Source organism: Neomonachus schauinslandi, chromosome 16 (genome assembly GCF_002201575.2).
Source record: "Neomonachus schauinslandi chromosome 16, ASM220157v2, whole genome shotgun sequence".
Lineage (NCBI taxonomy): Eukaryota > Metazoa > Chordata > Mammalia > Carnivora > Phocidae > Neomonachus > Neomonachus schauinslandi.
In genome coordinates, this window is record NC_058418.1 from 14,722,391 (window position 1) to 14,748,846 (window position 26,456).

General features: G+C 40.2%; 1 protein-coding gene across 1 annotated transcript in view; it reads left to right on the plus strand.

Moving 5' to 3' along the window:
* The window catches only part of ZNF527 (zinc finger protein 527), a 202,213-nt gene that overhangs the window by 67,802 nt on the left and 107,955 nt on the right, over positions 1-26,456 (plus strand). The window contains exon 2 of the mRNA XM_044922195.1: positions 24,536-24,545. Within this exon, the coding sequence (XP_044778130.1) occupies positions 24,536-24,545 (10 nt within the window). The remainder of the gene's footprint in view (positions 1-24,535; positions 24,546-26,456) is intronic.

Sequence of the window (26,456 nt, forward strand, 5' to 3'; positions counted from 1 at the left end):
GAGTGAAATCATATGTCATTTGTCTTTCTCTGACTGACTTACTTTACTCTGGCTCCATCCATGTTATTGCAAATGGGAAGATTTCATTATTTATGGCTGAGTAATATTCTATTGTGTATATTTATACCACCTCTTCTTTATCCGTTCATCTATTGATGGATACTTGGGCTGCTTTCATAATTTGACTATTGTAAATAATGCTGCTATAAACATAGGGAGCATGTATCCCGTTGAATTAGTGTTTTTGCATTTATGGGTGAATACCCAGTGGTGCGATTACTGGATTGTAGGGTAGTTCTATTTTTAATTTTTTGAGGAAACTCCATGTTGTCTTTCACAGTGGCCACACCAGTTTGCATTCCCATCAACAGTGCATGAGTGTTCCTTTTTCTCCACATCCTCACCAACACCTGATGTTTCTTATTGATTTTAGTCATTCTGATAGGTGTGAGATGATATTTCATTGTAGTTTTGATTTGTATTTCCCTGATGGTCAGTGGTGTTGAGTATTTTTCATGTGTCTATTGGCCATATCTTTTTGGAGAAATGTCTGTTCATGTCTTCTGTCCATTTTTCAACTGAATTATTTTTGGTGTTGAGTTGTATCAATTTTTGTTTTCTTTTTTCTTTTTAAAATTTATTTAAATTCAATTAGGCAACATATAGTACATCATTAGTTTCAGATGTAGTTCAGCAACTGATGAGTTGCTGGCCTCATAGAATGAATTTGGATTTTCCTTCCTCTTGTATATTTTGGAATAATTTGAGAAGAATAAGTATTAACTCTTCTTTAAATGTTTGGTGGAATTCACCTGTGAAGCCATCTGGTCCTGGACTTTGTTTGTTGAGAATTTTTTGATTACCTATTCAGTTTCCTTGGTAGTAATCTGTCTGTTCAAATTTTCTATTTCTTCCTGCTTTAGTTTTGGTAGGTTATATGTTTGTAGGAGTTTATCCATTTTTTCTAGGTTGTCCAGTTTGTTGGCATATAAGTTTTTATAATATTCTCTTACAACTGTATTTCTGTAGTGTTGATTATTTCTCCTGTCTCATTTGTGATTTTGTTTGAGTCCTTTCTCTCTGACTCTTTTGATAAGTCTAGCTAGAGATTTATTAATTTTGTTGATTTTTTTTTTCAAAGAATCAGTTCCTGATTTCATTGATCTGTTCTATTGTTTTTTTTACATTTCTTTATCATACTTTCTGCTCTTTTTTATTTCCTTCCTCCTGCTGGGTTTGGTTTTTGTATGTGGCTCTTTGTCTAGCTCCATTAGGGGTAAGAATAGGTTGTTTATTTGAGATATTTCTTGCTTCTTGAGGTAGGCCTATATTGCCATAAACTTCACACTTGGAACCGTTTTTGCTGAATCCCAAAGATTTTGGACCATTGTATTTTCATTTTCATTTGTTTCCATGTAATATTTTTTTATTTCTTCTTTGATTTCTTGGTTGACCCATTCATTGTTTAGTAACATGTCATTTAATCTCCATTATTTGTGCTCTTTCCAGATTTTTTCTTGTGGTTGATTTCTGGTTTCATAGTGTTGTACTCAGAAAAGATGACTTGGTATGACTTCAGAGTTTTTGAATTTGTTGAGACTTGTTTTGTGGCCTAATATGTGATCTCTTCTGGAGACTGTGCCATGTGCACTTGAAAAGAATATGTATTCTGTTTCAGGATAGAATGTTCTGAATGTATGTGTTAAATCCATTAAATCTATTGTGTTATTCAAAGCCACTCTTTCCTTGTTGATTTTCTGTTTCGATTATGTAGCCATCAGTGTAAGTGGGATGTTAAAGTCCACTACTGTTATTGTATTGCTATCAATTATTTCCTTTATGTTTGTTATTTTATGTATTTGGGTGCTCCCATGTTGGATGCATAAATATTTACAATTGTTAAATCTTCTTTTTTTTTTTTTAAGATTTTATTTATTTATTTGACATAGAGATACAGCACAAGTGGGGAAGAGAGGGAGAAGCAGGCTCCCTGCTGAGCAGGGAGCCCAATGCGGGGCTTGATTCCAGGACTTTGGGATCATGACCTGAGCTGAAGGCAGACGCTTAACTGACTGAGCCACCCCGGCGCCCCAATTGTTATATCTTCTTGTTGGGATTGTCTCCTTGATGATTATACAGTGTTCTTCTTTGTCTCTTGTAATAGTATTTGTTTTAAAGTCTAAAGTGATAGAAGTATTGCTAAACTGGCCTTCTTTTGACCTCCATTTGCATGATAAATAATTCTCCATCCCCCCACTTTCAGTTTGCAGGTGTCTTTCAGTCTGAAATGAGTCTCTTGTAGGCAGCATATAGATGGGTCTTGTTTTTTTGTTTGTTTGTTTGTTTTTGCGAGAGAGAGAATGAGAGAGAGCACGAGAGGGAGGAGGGTCAGAGGGAGAAGCAGACTCCCTGCTGAGCAGGGAGCCCGATGTGGGACTCGATCCCGGGACTCCAGGATCATGACCTGAGCCGAAGGCAGTCGCCCAACCAACTGAGCCACCCAGACGCCCGGGTCTTGTTTTTTTATCTACTCTGTCACTCTATGTTTTTTTATTAGGATGTTTACTCCTTTTACATTCAAAGTAATTATTGATAGATATATTTTGCCATTTTGTTACTTGTTTTGTAGTTGTTCCTGTAGATTTTCTCTGATCCTTTCTTGCTGTCTTCTATGGTTTGTTGGCTTCATTTAGTGATATACTTGAATTCCTTTCTCTTTGCACATCTATTACTGGTTTTTGATTTGTGGTACCATGAGGTTTGTGTATAACATCTTCTGCATAAAGTAGTCTATATTAAGTTTGTGGTTTAAGTTGAACCCATTCTTTACTTTCTCCTTTACATTTTAGGTATATAGTGTCATAGTTTACATCTTTGTATTTAATGAATCCATCCACTGATTTTTTTTTTACAGAAAAACTTATTTTTACTGCTTTTGTGTTTTTAACTTTTCATACTCTCATTTATGTTCTTTCCTTTCCACTCATAGAATCCCCTTTAATATTTCTTGTAGGGCTGGTTTAGTAGTCATGACTCCTTTAGTTTTTATCTGAGAAAATCTTTCTCTCTCCTATTCTGAATGGTAGGTTTGTGGATAGAGTATTCTTGGGTACAAATTTTTCCTTTCAGCACTTTCAATATATCATGCCCCTCCCTTCTGACCTGCAAAGTTTCTTCCCAGCACATTTATTGAAGAGACTTCTTCCCATTGTATATTCTTGTTTCCTCTGTCATAGATTAACTGACCATATAAATGTGGGCTTTTTTTTTTTTTAAAGATTTTATTTATTTATTTGAGACAGAGAGAATGAGAGAGAGAGCACATGAGAGGGGGGAGGGTCAGAGGGAGAAGCAGGCTCCCCGCCGAGCAGGGAGCCTGATGCGGGACTCGATCCAGGGACTCCAGGATCATGACCTGAGCCGAAGGCAGTTGCTCAACCAACTGAGCCACCCAGGCGCCCTAAATGTGGGCTTTTTTTCTGGGTTCTCCATTCTGTTCCATTGATTTGTTTTTGTTTTGGTACCATATGGGTTTTTTTTTATTATTATTATGTTATGTTAGTCACCGTACAATACATCATTAGTTTTTGATGTGGTGACCCATGATCCATTGTTTTTGTATGACACCCAGTGCTCCATGCAGTACATACCCTCCTTAATACTCATCACCAGGTTAACCCATCCCTCTACCTCCCTCCCCTCTAAAACCCTGTTTGTTTCTCAGAGTCTATAGTCTCTCATGGTTCATCTCTCCCTCCGATTTCCCCCCTTCGTTTTTCCCTTCCTTTGCCTAATGTCCTCTATGCTATTCCTTATGTTCCACAAATAAGTGAAACCATATGATAATTGACTTTCTCTGCTTGACTTATTTCACTTAGCATAATCTCCTCCAGTCCCATCCATGTTGATGTAAGAGTTGGGTATTCATCCTTTCTGATGGCTCAGTAATATTCCATTGTCTATGTGGACCACATCTTCTTTATCCATTCATCTGTTGAAGGGCATCTCGGCTCTTTCCACAGTTTGGCTATTGTGAACATTGCTGCTATGAACATTGGGGTGCATATGGCCCTTCTTTTCACTACATCTGTGTCTTTGGGGTAAATACCCAGGAGTGCAATTGCTGGGTCATAGGGTAGCTCTATTTTTAATTTTTTGAGGAAACTCCACACTGTTTTCCAAAGTGGCTGTACCAGCTTGCATTCCCACCAACAGTGTAAGAGGGTTCCCCTTTCTTCACAACCTCTCCAACATTTGTTGTTTCTTTCCCTGTCCATTTTTGCCATTCTAACCGGTGTCAGGTGTATCTCAATGTCGTTTTGATTTGAATTTCCCTGATGGCTAATGATGACGAAAAAATTTTCATGTCTGTCAGCCATTTGTATGTCTTCTTCAGAGAAGTGTCTTTTTTTTTTAAAAGATTTTATTTATTTATTTATTTGAGATAGAATGAGAGAGAGAGAGAGAGAGCACATGAGAGGGGGCAGGGTCAGAGGGAGAAGCAGACTCCCTGCTGAGCAGGGAGCCCGATGCGGGACGCGATCCCGGGACTCCAGGATCATGACCTGAGCCGAAGGCAGTCACTTAACCAACTGAGCCACCCAGGCGCCCCAGAGAAGTGTCTTTTCATGTCTTCTGCCCATTTTTTGACGTGATTATTTGTTTTTTGGGTGTTGAGTTTGAGAAGTTCTTTATAGATCTTGGATACCAGCCCTTTATCTGTAGTGTCATTTGCAAATATCTTCTCCCATTCTGTGGGTTGCCTCTTTGTTTTGTTGACTGTTTCCTTTGCTGTGCAGGAGCTTTTTATCTTGATGAAGTCCCAAAAGTTCATTTTTGCTTTTGTTTCACTAGCTTTTGGAGCTGTATATTGAAAGCAGTTGCTGTGGCCGATGTCAAAGAGGTTACTGCCTATGTTCTGTAGGATTTTGATGGATTCCTGTCTCACATTGAGGTCTTTCATCCATTTTGAGTTTGTCTTTGTGTATGGTGTTAGAGAATGGTCGAGTTTCATTCTTCTGCATGTGGCTGTCCAATTTTCCCAGCAACATTTATTGAAGAGACTGTCTTTTTTCCATTGCATATTTTTTCCTGCTTTGTCAAAAAGATTATTTGACCATAGAGTTGAGAGTCCATATCTGGGCTCTCTATTCTGTTCCATTGGTCTATATGTCTGTTTTTGTGCCAGTACCATGCTGTCTTGGTGATCACAGCTTTGTAATATAGCTTGAAATTGGGCAACGTGATGCCCCCAGCTTTGTTTTTCTTTTTCAACATTTCCTTGGCGATTCGGGATCTTTTCTGATTCCATACAAATTTTAGGATTGTTTGTTCCAGCACTTTGAAAAATGTCATTGGAATTTTGATCGGGATGGCACTGAAGGTATAGATTGCTCTGGGTAGCATAGACATTTTAACAATGTTGATTCTTCCGATCCATGAGCATGGAATCTTTTTCCATCTTTTTGTGTCTTCTTCAATTTCTTTCATGAGTGTTCTGTAGTTCTTAGAGTATAGATCCTTTACCTCCTTGGTTAGGTTTATTCTGAGGTATCTTACGGTTTTTGGTGCTATTGTAAATTGAATCATTTCTCTAATTTCTCTTTCTACAGTTGCATTGTTAGTGTATAAGAAAGCAACTGATTTCTGTGCATTGATTTTGTATCCTGCCACATTACTGAATAGCTGTATGAGTTCTAGTAATTTGGGGGTGGAGTCTTTTGGGTTTTCCACATAAAGTATCACGTCATCTGCGAAGAGAGAGAGTTTGACTTCTTTGCCAATTTGAATACCTTTTATTTCTTTTTGTTGTCTGATTGCTGTTGCTAGGACTTCCAGTACTATGTTGAACAACAGTGGTGAGAGTGGGCATCCTTGACATGTTCCTGATCTTAAGGGAAAGGCCCTCAGCTTTTCCCCATTGAGGATGATATCTGCTGTGGGTTTTTCATAGATGGCTTTTATGAACTTGAGGAATGTTCCCTCTATCCCTATACTCTGAAGAGTTTTAATCAGGAAAGGATGCTGTATTTTGTCAAATGCTTTTTCTGCATCAATTGAGAGGACCATATGGTTCTTCTCTCTCCTCTTATTAATGTGTTCTATCACATTGATTGATTTGCGAATGTTGAACCACCCTTGCATCCCGGGGATAAATCCCACTTGGTCGTAGTGGATGATCTTTTTAATGTATTGTTGGATCCTATTAGCTAGGATTTTGTTGAGGATTTTGAAATCCATGTTCATCAGGGATATCGGTCTGAAATTCTCCTTTTTGATGGGGTCTTTGCCCGGTTTGGGGATTAAGGTAATGCTGGCCTCATAGAATGAGTCTGGAAGCTTTTCTTCTGTTTCTGTTTTTTGAAACAGCTTCAGTAGAATAGGTATAATTTTTTTTTGAATGTTTGGTAGAATTCCCCAGGGAATGCATCAGGCCCTGGACTCTTGTTTTTTGGGAAGTTTTTGATCACTGCTTCAGTCTCGTTACTGGTTACTGGCCTATTCAGGTTGTCAATTTCTTCCTGTTTCAGTCTTGGCAGCTTATAGGTTTCCAGGAAAGCATCCATTTCATCCACATTTCTCAGTTTATTGGCATACAGTTGTTGATAATAATTTCTAGTAATTGTTTCTATTTCCTTGGTGTTAGTCGTGATCTCTCCCCTTTCATTCATAATTTTATTAATTTGGGTCCTTTCTCTTTTCTTTTGGATAAGTCTGGCCAGTGGTTTATCGATCTTATCAATTCTTTCAAAGAACCAACTTCTAGTTTCATTGATCTGATCTCCTGTGTTTCTGGTTTCTAATTCATTGATCTCTGCTCTAATCTTAATTATTTCTCTTCTAATGCGTGGCTTAGGCATCGTTTGTTGCTTTTTCTCTAGTTCTTTAAGGTGTAGAGTTAGTTGGTGAATTTGGGATTTTTCTATTTTTTTGAGTGAGGCTTGGATGGCTATATATTTCCCCTTTAGGACTGCCTTTGCAGTATCCCATAGGTTTTGGACCGATGTGTTTTTGTTCTCATTGATATCCATGAATTGTTTAAGTTCTTCTTTGATTTCCTGGTTGACCCAAACATTCTTGAGCAGAGTGGTCTTTAGCTTCCAAGTGTTTGAATTTCTGCCAAATTTTTTCTTGTGATTGAGTTCCAGTTTTAAAGCATTGTGGTCTGAGAATATGCAGGGAATAATCTCAATCTTTTGGTATCGGTTGAGACCTGATTTGTGACCCGGTATGTGGTCTATTCTGGAGAAAGTTCCATATGCGCTCGAGAAGAATGAGTATTCTGTTGTTTTAGGGTGGAATGTTCTGTATATATCTATGAGGTCCATCTGGTCCAGGTGTCATTCAAAGCTCTTGTTTCTTTGTTGATTTTCTGCTTAGATGATCTGTCTATTGCTGAGAGTGGAGTATTGAGGTCTCCTACAATTAATGTATTGTTATCAATATGACTCTTTATTTTGGTTAACAGTTGGCTTATGTAGATGGCTGCTCCCGTGTTGGGGGCGTAGATATTTATAATTGTTAGATCTTCTTGTTGGATAGTCCTTTTAAGAATGATACAGTGTCCTTCCGTGTCTCTAACTACAGTCTTTAAAGTCTAATTTGTCTGACTTGCTACGCCAGCTTTCTTTTGAGGTCCGCTGGCATGGAAGATCGATCTCCATTTCTTCACTCTCAGTCTGGATGTATCTTTAGGTTCAAAATGAGTCTCTTGTAGACAGCATATGGATGGGTCCTGTCTTTTTATCCAATCTTCAGCCCTGTGCCGTTTTATGGGAGCATTTAGGCCGTTCACGTTGAGAGTGATTATTGAAAGATATGAATTAATTGTCATCATGTTGCCTGTGAAGACTTTGTTTTTATAGACTGTCCCTGTAAAATTCTGTTGTATATCTCTCTTGGGGTCTTTCTCCTTTCATAGAGCCCCCCCTTAATATTTCTTGCAGGGCTGGCTTAGTGGTCACATATTCTTTCAATTTCTGCCGGTCTTGGAAGCTCTGAATCTCTCTATCCATTCTAAATGAAAGCCTTGCCGGATAAAGTATTCTTGGCTGCATGTTCTTCTCGTTTAGTACCCTGAATATGTCTTGCCAGGCCTTTCTGGCTTGCCAGGTCTCTGTGGATAGGTCTGACGTTATTCTGATGTTCCTCCCTCTGTACATAAGGAATCTCTTCCCCCTAACTGCCCTTAAGATGGTTTCCTTGGTTCTAAGATTTGCGAGTTTTACTATTACATGCCGGGGTGTTGGCCTGTTTTCCTTGATCTTGGTAGGGGTCCTCTCTGCCTCTAGGATGCGAATGTTTGTTTAATTCCCCAGATTAGGGAAGTTCTCAGCTACGATTTGCACAAATATATCTTCTAGTCTTCTCTCTCTCTCTCTCCACGCCCTCCGGGATTCCAATAATTCTGACATTGGAATGCTTCATGGTGTCACTTATTTCTCTGATTCTATTTTCATGGATTCTGAGTTGTTTTTCCCTGGCCTCCTCTTTTCCCTTTTTATCTATTAAATTGTCTTCCAGGTCACTAATTCGTTCTTCTGCCTCACTTACCCTAGCTGTTAGATTATCTAGATTAGATTGGATCTCATTGATAGCATTTTTAAGTTCTGCCAATTCAGCTTTCATTTCTGCCCTTAGAGACACTATGTTGCCATTAATTGATTTCTCCATTCTAGCCATTGTCTTCACAATTGCTAGCCTGAATTCCATCTCCGACATCTTGGTTATATCTCAATCCATTTGTAAATCTGCGGCATAAATCATAATCTCTGAGTCTTTCCTATTTTGGGGGTTCCTCCTCCTAGTCATTCTGTTGATGGGTGGTTGAGGGAATGTATAGAGTCCAAATTACTGACCACAATCCAAGCAAGATGCACCTGTTTTCTAGGGACCTTAGGGTTGCTGGCCTCTTGTTTTCCCAGGCTGTCTTCTGGGGGAGGGGCGTGCTGTGCTGTTACTCAGGCAGCCCTGTTTGGGCAGAGTTGCCCTGCCCCCTGTGGTGGGGGATGGGCTCAGTGAAAACCGTTTTTGGGGGACTTTTGTTCTCTGGCGGCTCTTTGTCTCTTCTGATAGTCAGACCAGAAGAGACCCATTTCCAACCCTCTGCCTCAGAGCAGAGAGATCGCAGTCTGTGCTTCAGTGAGCTTTCCAGGCCACAGTATCTCCATTTCTGTCTGTGCTGCTATAAATTGCAGTGTCCTGGGTTGTGCTCCCCTCAGCAGGGCTCCCAGTCCTCGCCTCCAGGTTGGGGCACGTCTCTGCCCTTTGTGCTTCTAAAACCACCAGCTGTCCCCAGTTCCCACGCGTGACCCCGCAGCTCCAGTTTCCATCAGGGGGGCTGCCCTAAAGTCCTTTCCCCGCTGCTACCGCTCTGCAAGTCTGTGCCCCGTCCCCCAGCACAGGAGGCTATCACTCACCAGCGGTGTAGGATCCCCATGGCCAGGCTCCCTCCCGTTGCCGTTTATCCTCCAATATCTGCCCACGGAATCAGCTCCCCGCTTCGTACCTCAAAACCAACTGCCTGTGATATTGTTTATAGAGATCCAGATCTTCTTACATCTCAGGCTGATTTTGTGGGTGCTCAGAGTGGTCTGCTCAATTCCGGGGACCAGTTGGAATAGGGTCCCCTACTCCTCCGCCATCTTTTCAAAATTCCCCCATATGGTTTTGATTACTATAACTTTGTAGTGTATCTTGAAATCTGGATTGTGATACCTGCAGCTGTTCTTTTTTTTTTTTTTTTTTTTAAAGATTTTATTTATTTATTTGAGAGAGAGAATGAGACAGAGAGAGAGAGCATGAGATGGGGGAGGATCAGAGGGAGAAGCAGACTCCCTGCTGAGCAGGGAGCCCGATGCGGGACTCGATCCCGGGACTCCAGGATCATGACCTGAGCCGAAGGCAGTCGCTTAACCAACTGAGCCACCCAGGCGCCCTGCAGCTGTTCTTTTTTAAGATTGCTTTGACTCTTCTGTGTCTTTTGTGGTTTTAGCATTATTCTAGTTCTGTGAAAAATGCTTTTGGTATTTGATAGGGATTGCTTTGAGTCTGTAGATTACTTTGTGCAGTATGGATATTTTAACAATATTAATTCTTCCAATCCTTGAGCACGGAATATCTTTCCATTTCTTTATGTCATCTTCAGTTTCTTTCAGCAATGTTTTATAGTTTTCAAAGTACACTCTCACCTCCTTGGTTAAGTTCATTTCTAGGTATTTGGTGCAGTTGTAAATGGAATTGTTTTTTTCATTTTTCATTCTGCTACTTCATTATGAGCATCTAGAAATGCTACCAATATTTGGGTATTAATTTTTTATCCTACAACTTTACTGAGTTCATTTATTCTAGTAGGTTTTTGGTAGAATCTTTAGGGTGTTTTATATATCATGTCATCTGCAGGTAGAGACAGTTTAGCTTCTTTTTGATACTGATGCCTTTTCGTTTTCTTGTCCAATTACTTTGGCTAGGAATTCCAGTACTCTGTTGAATAGAAGTGGTGAGAATAGACATCTTTGTCTTGTTCCTGATCTTAGAGGAAAAGCTTTTAGTTTTTCATCATTGAGTGTGATGTTAGCTATGGGTTTTTTTTACATACGGCCTTCGTTATGTCAAGGTATGTTCCCTCTATACCCACTTTGTTTTGATCATAAATGCATGTTGTTTTGTCAAATACTTTTTCTGCATCTATTGAGATGATCATATAATTTTTATCCTTCATTTTCTTAATGTGGTATATCATATTGAATGTTTTGCCAAGATTGAACCGTTCTTGAATTCATAGATAAACCCCACTTCATTGTGGTGAATGATCTTTTAAATGTATTGTTGAATGCAGTTTGCTGGTATTTTGTTGAGGATTTTTGCAACTATATTCATCAGGGATATTGGCTTGTAATTTTATTTTTTGGGGGGTGGTTCTTTGTCCATTTTGGTATCAGGGTGATGTTTGCCTTTTAGAATGAATTGGATGCTTTCCTTTCTCTTCTATTTTTTGAAATAGTTTGAAGAAAAAAGATACTAACTCTTCTTTGGTAGACTTCATTGGTCTCATGTATGGTCATCCCCTGTAGACTGTGTGTGTTTGGTGACTTTCACTGGCTGGCTGGAGCTGTTGCTTATATGGGCTGGGGGTTGTGGGGTACTCTTTGCTGGGGCCAAAGTGGACACACACTGGGGTGTTCCTGAGGCACTCCACATAGAGTGTTCCCTGGCAGGAAAGCTGATGCTGATGCAAGTGCAGGGTGAGGTGTCCCGGGACCCTACACATAGAAGGCACCTTGGTAGGATAAAACAGAAGCTGAAGTGGGCACAGTCCAATGCAGCCCCTGGGCTCTGTGTGCAGAGGGCAGCTTGGCAGAACAGCAAAAGCTGACATGGATGTAGACTGGAGTGGTCCCTGGGTTCTACATGGGACACCCTGGCAGGACAACTGAAGCTAAAGTCAGTATAAGCCTGAATTTTCTTGTTCTGTGTAGATGGTGCCCTTGCAGGACGGATGGAGCGGAGATGGGCGTCAGGACGGATGGAGCGGAGATGGGCGTCAGCCAGTGTGGTCTTTGGGCTCTCTACACTGAGGGTGACCTAGCAGAACAGCTGAAAGTGAGGTGGATGCAAGCTGGGGTGTCCCTCGGTGCTCATTGCAGTGTGTGCCCTGGTGGAGTGCTGGAACTTAGGCTGGTATAGGCAGCGCCATCCCAGTGCTCTCCAAGCAGGGGGTGCCTCTGTGGGGTGGATGAACCAAAGCAGGCACGGGCCATTGTTTCCTGGGGTGCTCCATGAAGGATGGGGCTGTCCCGTGCTCTCCATGCAGGAGGTGCTTTGGCAGTGTGGCAGGGCTGAAGCAGGTATTAATAGGAAGGTCCTGCAGTATTGTGTGTTGGGGTGCCCTAGCAAGCCATCTAAAGCTGAAGTGGTGTGGGCCTAGTATGTTCCAAGGTGCTTTGTGCCTGTGTCACCTTGATGCAATGGCTGGAGCTGTAGGGAGCAGTGACCAGGTGTATCCTGGTGTGTACTGCCCTGTGTCTACTTTGGTGGGACAGTTGGGGCTGGTGTGGGCTAGGGGCCTGGGGTTCACTGAAGTGGCAGACCAGTTAGGGCACTGGATCCTGCTCACATTCATGATATCAAGATGGAGGGAGAGTGTAAACCATGTTTCTCACCAGCGCCCCAATCTGGAGAGTTCCAGGAGCTTTTCCAGCATTTGGCAGAATTCTAGGGCTGGCTCTTTTATATGTTAGTTGCTCTTTTAAATTGTGGCTTTCTTTTTGTGCCCGAGTGTCTGGGGCTGGTCTAGGCTAGGAACGTGCACCACTCTGAGGTGACAGGCCAGCTATGGGATCTGGGCCCTGCTCCAGTCTGCACTCTCAAGGTGGAGGGGTAGTGTAAATCATGGTGCTCACCAGCCCCACCAACCTGGAGAGAGTTCCAGTAGCTCTTCCACCATTTGGTGGAGTTCTAGGGTTGGATTTTTTTTTTTTTTTTTTTAAAGATTTCTTCATTTTAGAGCAAGAGAGCAAGTGTGTGTGTGTGAAGGGCGGAGGGGGGGGAGCAGAGGGAGAGAATCTGAAGCAGACTCCCTGCTGAGCAGAGCCCGACATGGGGCCCGATCTCGTGACCCTGACATGACCTGAGTCAAAATCAAGAGTTGGACACTCAAACCACTGAACCACTCAGGCACTCCTGGGGTTGGATTTTTTATATAGTAGTTGCTCTTTTAAACCATACCTTTTTACCTGTGCCCCAGGGCAGATGAATCTGCTTCTGGTCCCTCCATACTATCCTTTCCCACTGCAGTTTACTTCATTGGAGATCGGTGTTCTCTCCATTACCATGTCTCAGTCTCTCTTGCTCTTCTCAGTTGTTCTAGGTTTTGTTTTGCAGAAGCTGTTCAGTCATCCCTCAGTTCTTCAGGAGGAACTGATGTATAAATAGGTATAGATCTGGTCTGTCTGTCGAGGAAGTGAATTCAGTGTCTTCCAACATCACAATCTTGGACAGGACTTTCATGAATTAAATATATTTAAGTACCTCTTTATACCAACGGGGTAGAAGGTATATTCCTAAGCAGGGTTAATTACTACATAATTGCTGAATTAATCATATAGGCTATTCTTATGACAAATATGAATTTTATTGAGTCTTAAGGAGAAAACATTGTAAAGGGCATATACTGTGGCACCAACTAGATATGAAATTTATTCCTAGCTATGCCATTTTCTCCATGTCCTTGGAAAAAAAAAGCCTCGGTTTTCTTATCTGTAAAATGGGGTTGCTGTGAGAATTAAATTGGAAAAAGACCTAAGCTAACTGTACCCAAGAATTGGTCAATTATTATTAAAGACAGGATGCACAGTATTTAGGTATAGGGGGTGAGTAGGGATTCCTGATGAAAAGTGAGTTAGATATTCTTCAGAGTAAAATCATTTGACTAAATTAGAAGATTACTTATTAAGTTATATTTAATAATGTGGTATGTGTATTCCAGATGACATGCAGCCTCAGGTGCCTCATCTGGGACATTCGTTTACCTAAAAAATGGCAGCTAATGTTCTCTCCCCTCAGCCTTTAACACATGGTTGCTCATAGGGTACCTGGAAGATGATGATGGAGGTTTTAGCCATAGAAGGGGCTCAAATATTCTGACTTCCTGGAAGCTATCATTATGCTTCCTTCCCTCTTCACATTCCAAGGAGCATCACTGAGGTAGCACTTTTTACTCTTATCTTGGGGAGGCAGGATATTTTTTTTCACCCATGCAGGGCTTTTCCTCCCACTAGATTTGCTCCCAAATCCTGCCCTTCCCATGCAGGATAATGGGAGACCTATCCTTGACATTTCTTCTCTGTCATTTGCTTGCTCTGGAAATGACTCTTCTGGAATCAACAAGTTATCTATGATGGATTAAAAATAAGCCAGGAGTCATTTGACATTTTTCTTATTGTGGAGAAATATCTAATTCCTTACCTCCTGAATCTGGGATGTTCTTTATGGTTTGGCTGACCAATAGAATATGGCAAAATTAATGTTCTTTTACTTTTGAAGCGAGGTTATAAGAAGCCTGTAGCTTCTGCCTAGTTGTCTTGGAACACTCAATCTTGGGATGCTCCATATTGGAACCCAACCACCATAGTATAAAAAAACAAAGCCAACCTGGGGTCATATATAGGTGGTGTTGTCAAATGCACCAGCTGAGGTCATCAACTGCCATTCATATAAGTGAATAATAGTGAGTATCCCAAATTTCATGAAAGACCTAAAACTACACATCCAAGAAACTCAATGAACTTCAAGGAAGATAATCTCCAAGGTCCACACTGAAACACGTAAAATAAAGTGATTGAAAGACAAAGAGAATATCTTGAAAGCAGCAAGAGAGGAGGGACTTGTCACAGACAAAGGATTGCTAATTTCTCATGAGAAATCACATGGGCTAGAAGGCAATGGGATAAAAAATTAAAGTACTGGGGGGAAAAAGTCCTTCCAACCAAGTGTGTATTGGCAAAACTGCCCTTTGAAAATGAAGGAAAAATTAATATATTTCTAGATAAACAAAGGGCAAGAGAATTTGTCTCTACTAGACCTGCCCTGCAAGAAATGCTAAAAGGAGTTCTAAAGGCTGAAATAAAAGGACATGAGACAGTAACTCAAAGTCATACAAAGAAATAAAGTTTACCAACAAAGGTTAACTACATAGGTGTACATATGAAAGCTAGTATTATTGTATTTCTGGTTTATCTCTTTTTGTTTCCTACATGATTAGAAGACAAGTGCATAAAACAATAATTCTAAATCTATGTCAGTGGGCACATGATATATAAAGATGTGATTTGCAAAATTATAAAAATTGGGACAGGTGGATAGGAGCTACTGAACTAATTTGGCATTAATTCAAAGTAGATTGGCATAAAGTTAGAGGTTACTGTGGGGATTACAGTTAACATTCTAAGAAAATAATGTATTAAAAAGGAAAGGGAATAAAAATGTCACACTAGAAAAAGAAGGTATTAGAAGAGTTGAGGGACAAAAATCATATGACATATGGAAAATAGTAAAACAGCAGAATGAGTCCTGCATTATCAGTAATCATTTTAAATGTAAATGAACTAACAAATTAAAAAACAAGAGTCAAAACGGATTAAAAAAATGAAAGAAAAAACAATGCAACTATATACTGCACAGAAGAGACTCATTTTAGACCCAAGACACTAGTAGATACAACATTAAATTATGGAAAAAGATATTCCATGCAAATAACCAGAAGAATTCTGGGGTAGCTATATTAGTATACAAAATGTGTTTTAGGTTTAAATTGTTACAAGAGACAGAAAATTATATAATGATGAAAGGGTCAGTTCATCAAGAAGATAAAGATATATGCACCAGACACTCAAAATATATGAAGTAAACATGGACAGAATTGAAGGGAGAAATAGTTCCACAATAGTTGGAGACTTAAATACCTTACTTAAAACATAGAAGATCCATAAGTAACTGGAGGACTTTAACAATACTAAAACCCAAATAACCCTAACTGATATATTTGGACACTCCACCCAACAACAGCAGATACAAATTCTTCTCAAATTCACATGAACATTGCAATTCTTATTTAAAACAATTAAAAGACTACAAAGTATTTTCTCTGACCAATAGAATGAAGCTTGGCATCAACAATAGAAGGAAAACTGTAAATTTCACAAATATGTGGGAATTAAACGACATACTCTTAACTGGTTAGTCAAAGAAATCACTGTGTAAATTAGAAAATACTTTGAGATGAAGTACAATGAAAACAAAATCCAGAAGGAAATTTACAGCTGTAAATTCCTACTTAAAAAAAAAAGAAAATGTCAACCTAACTTTACATCTTAATGAATTAGAAAATGAGGAGCAAACTAAATCCATAGCTGGAGGAAGGAAGAAAATAGATTAAAACAGATAAAAAATATACAGAATAAAAAAATACAGAGAATCAATGAAACCAAAAATTGATAAACTTTAGACAAACTGCTTAAGAAAAAAAGAGAGACAATGCAAATAATTAAAATTGGAAATAAAAGTGAGAACGTTACCACCCTTACAAAAATTTAAAAGGATTTTAGGTGAATAACAAACAATTGTACCTCAAATTAAATAATGTAGATTAAATGTATAAAACTCTAGGGGCGCCTGGGTGGCTCAGTTAAGCATCTGCCTTCAGCTCAGGTCATGATCCCAGGGTCCTGGGATCGAGCCCCACATCAGGCTCCCTGTTCCGCGGGAAGCCTGCTTCTCCCTCTCCCACTCCCCCTGCTTGTGTTCCCTCTCTTGCTGTGTCTCTGTCAAATAAATAAATAAAATCTTTTAAAAAAAAACAAAACAGGGGCACCTGGGTGGCTCAGTCGTTAAGCATCTGCCTTCGGCTCGGGTCATGATCCCAGGGTCCTGGGATCGAGCCCCACATCGGGCTCCCTGCTCAGTGGGAAGCCTGCTTCTCCCTCTCCCACTCCCCCTGCTTGTGTTCCCTCTCTCGCTGTGTCTCTCTCTGTCAAATGAATAAATAAAATCTTTAAAAAAAAAAAAACAAAACTCTACATACACAGAAATTACCAAGATTGACTCAAAAGAAATAGAAAATCTAAAGTGACCTATAACAAAAGATTGAATCAGTAGCTCAAGACCCCCAAAAAAGAAGTCAAGAACTAGATGGCATCATCAGTGAATTTTAAACATTTAAAGAAATGTAACACCAATCCTACTCAAACTGTTGCAAAAGAAGAGGAGGGAATGCTTCCTAACCTTCTGTGAAGCCAGCCTTATCCTGATTCCAAAGCCAGACAAAAATACCACTAGATATGAAAACTACTGATGAATATCTCTCATGGCCACAGATACAAAAATCCTGAACAAAATATTAGCAAATCATATCCAGTAGCACATTAAAGGGATTACACAGCATGATCAAGTGGGATTTATGCCAGGAATGCAAGGTGGTTCAACATATGAAAATAAATCTACATAACACACTGCATTAATAGAACAAAGGGGGAAAACCCCACATCATCCTCTCAATTGATGTAGAAGCAGCATTTGAAAAAAGTCAACACCTTTTCAGGATAACAGTGCTTAGCAAACTAGGAAAAAAAGGGAATTTCCTTAACATGATAAAGGGCATTTATGAAAAACCCACAGCTAACATCATTCCCAGTAGTAAAAGACTGAAATCTTTCTCCTTAACATCAGGATCAAAACAAGAATGTCAGCTTTTACCACTGATACTCAGTTTGGTACTGAAAGTTGTAGCCAGAAAAATTAATCAAGAAAAATAAATAAAAAGCATTCCAATTGGAAAGGATGAAGGAAAACTAGCTCTGTTTGTAGATGACATGATTCTAAATATAGAAAAGCCTAAGATATCCACACAAGAAAACTAGCTATTAGAGCTAACAAATTGAGCAAAATATAGGGTACAGGATCAGCACATAAAAATCAATTGTGTTTGTATTCACCAACAATTAACAATCCCCAAAGGAAGTTAAGACTATGATTCTATTTATAATAGCATCCAAAAGAATAAAAAAACTAGGAATGAATTTAAGGAAATGAAAACTTCAAAATATTGAACAAAACTTTAGTCATAATTCAGTGTAGACATTTCATTTTCATGGATTGGAAGACATAATACTGTAATAGTGTGCCAGGGCTACCATAGAAAAATACCACAGACTGGATGGCTTAAAAAACAGAAATTCATTTCTCACAGTTCTGGAGGCTGGATATCCAAGATCAGGGTGTTGGCAGATTTTTCCTGAAGTCTTTCTTCTTGACATGCAGATGGCCACTTTCTTGAAGTGTCCTCACATGGCCTTTTCTCTGAATGTGTGTTTTCCTGGTGTCTCTTCTTAGAAGAACATTATTCCTATTGGGTTAGGGCCCCACCCTTATGCCTTCATTTGACTTTAAATGACTCCTTACAGGCCCCATCTCCAAATACAGTCACATGATGGGTTAAGGCTTCAACATATGAGTTTTGGAGACACAATTCAGTTTATAACAACTGGTAAGATATCAACATTCCCCAAAGTGATGTACAGATTCAATGCAATTCCTATTAAAATTCAGTCTTCCTTTGCAAACTGGAAAAGCTGATCCTCAAAATCATATGGAATTTCACCAGCCCCAAATAGCCAAAACAATACTGAAAAGGAAAAGCAAAGTTGGAAGATTCACATTGCAACTTCACTACTTACTTCCAAGCTACAGTGATCAAAACAGTGTGGTACTGATGTAAGGAAAGACATAGGGACCAGTGGAAGAGAGTTGAGAGTCTAGAAATAAACCCAAACATCTATATTCTATTGATTTTTGATGATGATACCAAGACCATTCAATGGGGGAACAAATAGTCTCTTTAAGAAATGGTGCTGGGACTACTGGCTAAGTACACATACAAGAATTAAAGTGGACGCTTGACTGACTCCGTATATAAAAATAACTTGGAATTGACCAATGACTCAAATTTAAGAGTTAAAAGTAGGATGGTTCAAGATGGCAGCATGGGAAGATCCCGAGCTTATTTCCTCCAGTGAACACAACAAATCTATGACTACACATGGGAATAACTCCCTCTGAACTAGAAACTGGATGAACCGAGATGGGGAAAAAACACACCCCAGGTGTGGTGTTCCATGGTTGGGAGGTATCTCAAAGGTACAGAACTTTTATCAGAGGAACAAGAGATTCAGGAGAGAGAAGAGATTAAAACACCTCGCTTTGAAAACCAACAGGGAATATGTCTCGGGAAACTACAGAAATGTAGATAAAGAAAAACTTACTCTTAAAGGGCTTACACAGATTCACTTGGCCTGGAAACCAGTAGAAAAACACCAGATCAAAAGTGCATAGATCATACATGAAGGAGATTCACTTACTAATCTTGGAGGATCTGTTGGAAAGGCCAAAGGAACCTGGGCCTTTCCCTGGGGACTGAGACACTGGTGGAAGTTATTTTTGCTCTCTTGTTCTGCCCTGATGATTCTGCTGTGGCAGGTGCCATTCTTTAATCCTCCCTATAGACTGCTAATGCCAGAGGGCATAGGCTGCTGAGTGCCCCACACAATCCTGCACTTTGGCTAGGCCTTGCAGCCAACAGGATGATAACCCTGCTTACCAGCATGCCCACAGCAGTTTCAGCCAGGCTGAGGGCCAGCCCTACCTACCAGCACATATGCAGCAATAAGGCTCCACCAGGACAAGAGGGTGCACAAAACCCACAAACTGGATATCCCTGGAGCACCTGGCTCTAGTGGCCAGGGAGGATTGCACTTCAGGGCCCCATAGGGCATCTCCACCTAAGGCCATTCCTTCAAGTCTGGGAGATGTAACAACTACCTAATACATAGAAACAAAGAGGCAAAATGAGGAGACAGAAAAATATGTTTCAAATGAAAGAATGAGACAAAACCTTATAAAAATAGCTGAATTAAATGGCGATAAGCAGTGAACCTAATAAGGAGTTCAAAGTAATAGTCATAAAGATGGTTTTTGTACTCAGGAGAAGAATGGATGCACACAGTGAGAACTTAAAGAGATAGAAAATATAAGGAAGTACCAATCAGAGCTGAAGAATACAATAACAAATGAAAAATGGAGGGAATAAACAGCAGATGATACAGAAGAATAGATCAGCAATCTGGAAGACAGGATAGAGGAAATCTTGCAAACTGAACAGCAAAAAGAAAAAAAGAATTTTTAAAAATGAGGATAGTTTAAGGGACCTCTGGGACAATGTCAGATATACTAACATTCACATTATAAGGGTCCCAGAAGGAGAAGAGAGAAAGGGCAGAAACCTTATTTGAAGAAATAATAGCTGAAAAATTCCCTAACCTGGCAAGTGAAACACCAAGGCCAGGAAGCATAAAGAGTCTCAAGATGAATGCAAAGAGATCTACACCAGGACACATAATTAGAATGTCAAAAATTAAAGATAAAGAGAATCTTAAAAATAGCAAGAGAAAAGCAACTCATTATGTATAAGGAAACCCCCATAAGATTAGATTATCACCTGATTTTTTTTTTTCCCCCAGGAGATACTTTTCAGGCCAAAGGGAATGGTGCAATGTATTTGAAGTGCTGAAAAGAAGAAACACATACAACCAACTATATACTACCTGGCAAGTTTATCATTCAAAATTGAAGAGGAGCATTCTGGTCCAAGATGGTGAAGTAAGACCTTGACCTCCCCTCATCCACAGAACACACCAAATTATACCTATTTATAGTGCAGTTCCTCCTAAAGAAGAACTGAGGGCTGACTGAACAGCTTCTACACAACAAAATATAGAATGGCAAAAGAGAACAGCAAGAGAGATGGGAGACATGGTAATGTACGGAACTCCCATCCCCACTGCTGTGAACTGCAGTGGGGAGGGATAGAACTGAGCGAGTGGGAACAGATTCGTCCATCTATCCTTGGGCACAGGTTTAAAAGAGCAGCTAGGTTATAAAAGAGCCAGCCCCACAACTCTGCCAAATGGCAGAAAAGCTGCTGGAACAATTGTGGGGGGTGGGGTCAGAGGGACTGGAGGTTTACATTCCTCCCTCCACCTTGAAAGTGCAGATGGGAGCAGGGTCTGGACACCATAGCTGGCCTGCCACTTCAGGCCAGGTCCCCTAGCTCACACCAGCCCTGGATGCACTGGGGCACAGGAGGAAAAAAGGCCACCATTTAAGAGCAACTAGCATATAAAAAAGCCAGCCCTAGAACTCCACCAAATGGTGGTGGGGGGGGTGGGGGCTGCTGGAAAACTCTCCAGGTGGGAGGGACTGGAGGACTTGGTTTACACTCCCCCTCCAGCTTAAAAACATGAACAGGAATAGAGCCTGGGCACCCTAACAGGCATGCTGCCTTAGAGAACACTGAGGATCCCTAGCCCACACCAGCCCTGGTTGCACTGAGGAACAGAAAAAAAAGCTCTGGTTTGAAAGAACAAGCAGCATGGAGCCACCCCTAGAACTCCACCAAATAACGAGGGAGCTGCTGGGAACTTTCCCCTGGTGGGAAGGGCTGATGATGGACATGGTCTATGCTCCCCCTCCACACGGAAAGCACGGACCAGTCAATGGTACAGGTACCTTAACTAGCCTGTAGCCTGATGCCTCAGTAAGCCACAGGCTCATGGCCCACACTAGTCCAAGTTATCCCACCAGGGCAGCCACTGGGCAGTGCACACCAGGACACCCCTGGTTAACATGCACTGCAGCCCCAGCCTTGCACTGGGGTGATACAGGCACATTGGACCCTGCAACACTCCAGGCCCTCACCAAGTCAGCTTCGGTTTCTTTGTTAGAGCACCCCTGGCAATAGACAGCTTCGGGACTCCTGGCTGGCATCTGCCTTGGATCTAGCTGCCCTGGTAGGGTGCCTTGGTGTGGGGTACCTTGGGAAGCCCCAGCCCATGTCTACTGTGGCTACAGCCACCCTGCCAGGCCACATCCTGCATGGAGTGCCCCGCCACGCTGCTGCCTGCGCTTGCCTCAGCCAGGGCACCCCATGCTCTGAGCACACTGAGACGCTCCAGCTTATAACCACTTAACTTCAGCCATCCTGCCATGGCACGTTTTGCACAGAGAGCCCAGAAACCACATCGGCTCGCACCAAGTTTAGCTTTGGCTGTCCTAGCAGAGTGTCCCAAGTGCAGGGCACCCCAAACTCCCCTCTGGCCACTACCCCACCGCAACATACTAGCCACTCCTCCAAGGCATCATCTGTGCAGAGTTCTGGTTTACACCCACTCAGCTTCTGCTATCCTACCAAGGGGCCTTCTGTGCGTAGGGTCCCAAGACACCTCACCTTGCACTTACATCAGCTTTCCTGCCCGGGAACACTCTATGTGGAGTGCCTCAGGAACACCCCAGTGTATGTCCACTTCAGTCCCAGCCATCCGGCCAGGGCAGCCCCAGAACAGAGTACTCCACAATCCCCAGCCCATGGAAGCCACAGTTCCAGCCATCCAGTGAAAGTCACCAAGTACACACAGTCTACAGGGGTGACCATACATGAGACCATTCCTTAAAGTTTAGGAGAAGTAGCTGTTCTGCTTAACTCATAGAAACAAGCACAGAATGTCAAGCACAATGGGGAGACAGAGAAATATACTCCAAAAGAAAGAACACAACAGGGTGCCTGGGTGGCTCAGTTGGTTAAGCGACTGCCTTCGGTTCAGGTCATGATCCTGGAGTCCCAGGATCGAGTCCCGCATCGGGCTCCCTGCTCGGCAGGGAGTCTGCTTCTCCCTCTGACCCTCCTCCCTTCCCATGCTCTCTGTCTCTCATTCTCTCTCTCGCAAATAAATAAATAAAATCTTAAAAAAAAAAAAAAACACAACAAAACCATAGAAAAAGAACTAAGTGAATCAGAGATGAACAATATGCCTGACAAAAAATTTAAAGTAATAACTGTGAAGATGTTCACTGGGCTGGAAAGAAGAACAACTCAGTGAGACCTTCAAAAAAGAGAAAACATAAAAAAGAACCAATCACAGTTGAAGAATACAATAACTGAAATGAAAAATACACTAAAGGGAATCAACAGATTAGAGAGAGGATGCAGAAGAATGGATCAGCAATCTGGAAGACAGGATAATGGGAATCACTGAAGGTGAATGGCAAAAAGAAAAAAAGAATTTTTGTGACCCCTCTGCTTCAGGTTTTGTGAAATGCTTTATGTGTAGAGAAATAAAAGAGGGTAGGTGGGAAATTTAAAAAAATTAAAATGAAGGTAGGTTAAGGATCTCTTGGACAGCGTCAAATGAAAAAAGGTTTACGTTATAGTGGTCCCAGAAGAAGAGAGAAAGGGGCAGAAAACTTATCTGAAGAAAAAACAGCTGAAAACTTCCCTAACCTAGGGAAGGAAATAGATACCCAGGTTCAAGAAGCACGAGAGTTCCAAACAAGATGAACCCAAGGAGGTCCATGCTATAATACATAAAAATTAAAATGCCAAAGTTAAAGATAAAAGAATTTTATAAGTGGCAAGAGAAAAGCAAAACATTATGTATGAGGGAAACCTTCTAAGGGTATCAGCTGATTTTTCAGCAGAAACTTTGCAGACCAGAATTGAGTGGTATGATATATTCAAAGTGCTAAAAGGAAAAAACCCTGTAATCCAGGAAGATTATCATTCATTTCTGAAGGAGAGAGAGTTTCCCAGACAGACATTAGAGTTTATCACAACCAAACTGGCCTTACAAGAAATGTTAAAGGAACTTCTTCAAGGAGAAAAGAAATGACTATAGAGGTAGGAAAATTATGAATAAAAGATGTGAAATATGACAGCATATACAGTAAAACCTGGAGGAGGGAGTAAAAAAAAAAGCTGATTTCAAAGAATGTGTTTGACATTAAATGACCATCAAGTTAGAATATGCTGCCATTTACTTAGGATATTATATATGAACCTTGTGGTAACCAGGGACTCAAAACCTATAATAGATACCCAAAAAAGAAACAAAAAGAAAGCTAAACACTATAGAAACTCACCAATCACAAAGAAAGAAGGAACACGGAAAAGTACAGAAACAAGAAAACAACAAAATGGCAATAAGCACATACCTCTCAACAATTACTTTAAATGTAGATGGGCTAAATGCTCCACTCAAAAGACATATGGTGGTTTTAAAAAAACCCCAAAAACAAAAAACCAAGACCTGGGGCGCCTGATTGGCTCAGTCGGTTAAGCATCTGCCTTCAGCTCAGGTCGTGATCCCAGGGTCCTGGGATCGAGCCCCACATCGGGCTCCCTGCTCTGTGGGGAGTCTGCTTCTCTGCCTCTGTCTCTCATGAATGAATGAATGAATGAATGAATGAATAAATAAATAAAATCTTTTTAAAAAATAAATAAAAATGCCAAGACCCAGCTATATGCTATCTACAGGAGACTCATTTCAGGGACGCCTGGGTGGCTCAGTTGTTAAGCATCTGCCTTCGGCTCGGGTCATGATCCCAGAATCCTGGGATCAAGTTCCACGTCGGGCTCCCTGCTCTGTGCAGAGCCTGCTTCTCCTTCTCCCTCACTTGTGCTCTCTAGCTCTCTCTGTATCTCTCCAATAAATAAAATCTTAAAAAAAAACAAAAACAAAAAAAAAGAGACTAATTTCAGACAAAGAAACATACGGGCTAAAAGTAAAGGGATGGTTAAACATTTACCAGACAAATGGGAGCGAAGCAAAGGCTGGGGTACTAATACTTATATCAGACAAAATAGACTTTAAAAAAAAAAGCATAATGATAAAGGAATCAATCCAACAGAAAATCCAACATTGGAGCACTAAATATGTAAAGCAAATATTAACAGACATAAAGGGATATATTGATAGTACTACAATAATAGGAGGGGACTTTTTTTTTTTAAGATTTTATTTATCTGACAGACACAGTGAGAGAAGGAACACAAGCAAGGGGAGTGAGAAAGGGAGACTATGTGGCGACTGAGCCACATAGGTGCCCCAGGAGAGGACCTAAACACCCCACTTACATCAATGGATAGATTAACCAGGCAGAAAGTCAATGAAGAAACAATGTCTTTAAGCAAATTATTAGACCAGATAGACATAACAACTACAGGACATTCCATCCAAAAAGAACAGAGTACACAGTGTTTTCAACTCCACATGAAACATTCTCCTTGATCACGTTATATCACACACATAACACTATATATAGGAACTCATCAATTACAACGAAAGAGAGCAAGAGAAGAAAACAATAGAGAAGAACTACAAAAACAACAACAAAATGGCAATAAAGCACATACCTATCAATCATTACTTTAAATGTGAATGGCCTAAATACTCCATTCAAAAGACACAGGATGGCAGAATGGATAAAAAAAACAAGACCTACCTATATAATGCTTACAAGATGCTCAGCTCAGATCTAAAGACACCTACCAAGTGAAAATGAAGGGATGGAAAAACATTTACCATGCAAACAGAAGTTTAAAAACTTGTATAATACTAATATCAGACAAAGTAGACTTTTAAACAGACTGTAACCAAAGGAAGGTCATTACATAATGATAAAGGGCTAAGTCCAATAAGAGGATATAATAAGAATTGTAAATATCTATGCACCCAACATTTGAGCACCTAAATATAGAAAGCAATTATTAATGGACATAGAGAAATTGCTGGTAATTTGATAGTAGGAGGGGACTTTAACACCCCACTTATATCAATGAATAGGTCAGCCATGCAGAAAATCAATCATGATATCAGTGTCTTTGAACAACACATTAGACCAAATGGACATAACAGATATATACAGAACATTCCATCCAGAAACAACAGAATACACATTCAAGTGCACATGGAACATTCTCCAGAATACATTGCATGTTAGGCCAAAAAACAAGTATCAAGAAATTTAAGAATACTGAAATCATACCACGCATCTTTTCTGATCACAATGTTATGAGCTAGAAATCACAAGAAAAAAAACAAAACTGGAAAAAACATGAACACATGGAAGCTAAACAACATGCCACATAACAAGCAATTGGTCAAGGAAGAAATTTTAAAAATACATAAAGACAAGTGAAAATGAATACACAATGGTTCAAAATCTTTGGGATACAGTGAATGCAGTTTTAAGAGGGAGACATATAGGGATACAGGCCTACCTCAAAAGCAAGAAAAATCTCAATCTTACTCCTAAAGGAATAAGAAAAAGAATGAACAAAGCCCAAGGTGAGTAGAGAGGAGGAAATAAAGAGAGCAGAAATAAAGGATGTAGAGAGTAAACAAAGAAAAAAAGAAAGAACAATCAGTGAAACCAAGAGCTATTTCTTTGAAATGAGAAACAAAATTGATAAACTTTTAGCCAAACTCATCAAGAAAAAAAGAGAAAGCATCCAAATAAATACAATCAGAAATGAAAGAGGTTGTATTTAGCATGAGCCCTGAAAGAGGCTATCTGGAAAGCTGAGCATAAAGGCAATAAATATTGCAATTACCCAGTTAAAAAAAAAAATGAAAGAGGAGAATAACCAACAAAATGGAACTACATCGGATTATAAGAGTACTACGAAAAATTATATGTCAACCTATTTGACAATCTAGAAAGAGATACATTCCTAGAAACATACAATCTTTCAAAACTGAATAAGGAAGAAATAGCAAATCTGAACAGACCAATTATTAGTAATAAAATTCAATCAGCAATTTAAAAAACTACCCAAAATAAAAGTCCTGTATCAAATATTTTTTCATGGACTTCTACCAAACATTTAAAGAAGAGTTAGTACCTTTTCTCCTGAAACTATTTCATAAAGTGGAAGAGGAAGGAAAGCTTCCAAATAGATTCTACAAAGCCAGCATTACTCTTCCAAAACCAGACAAAGAAACCACCGAAAAAAACCCCAAAGCAAGAAAAGAGCCAATATCTCTGATGAACATAGATGCAAAAGTCTGCAG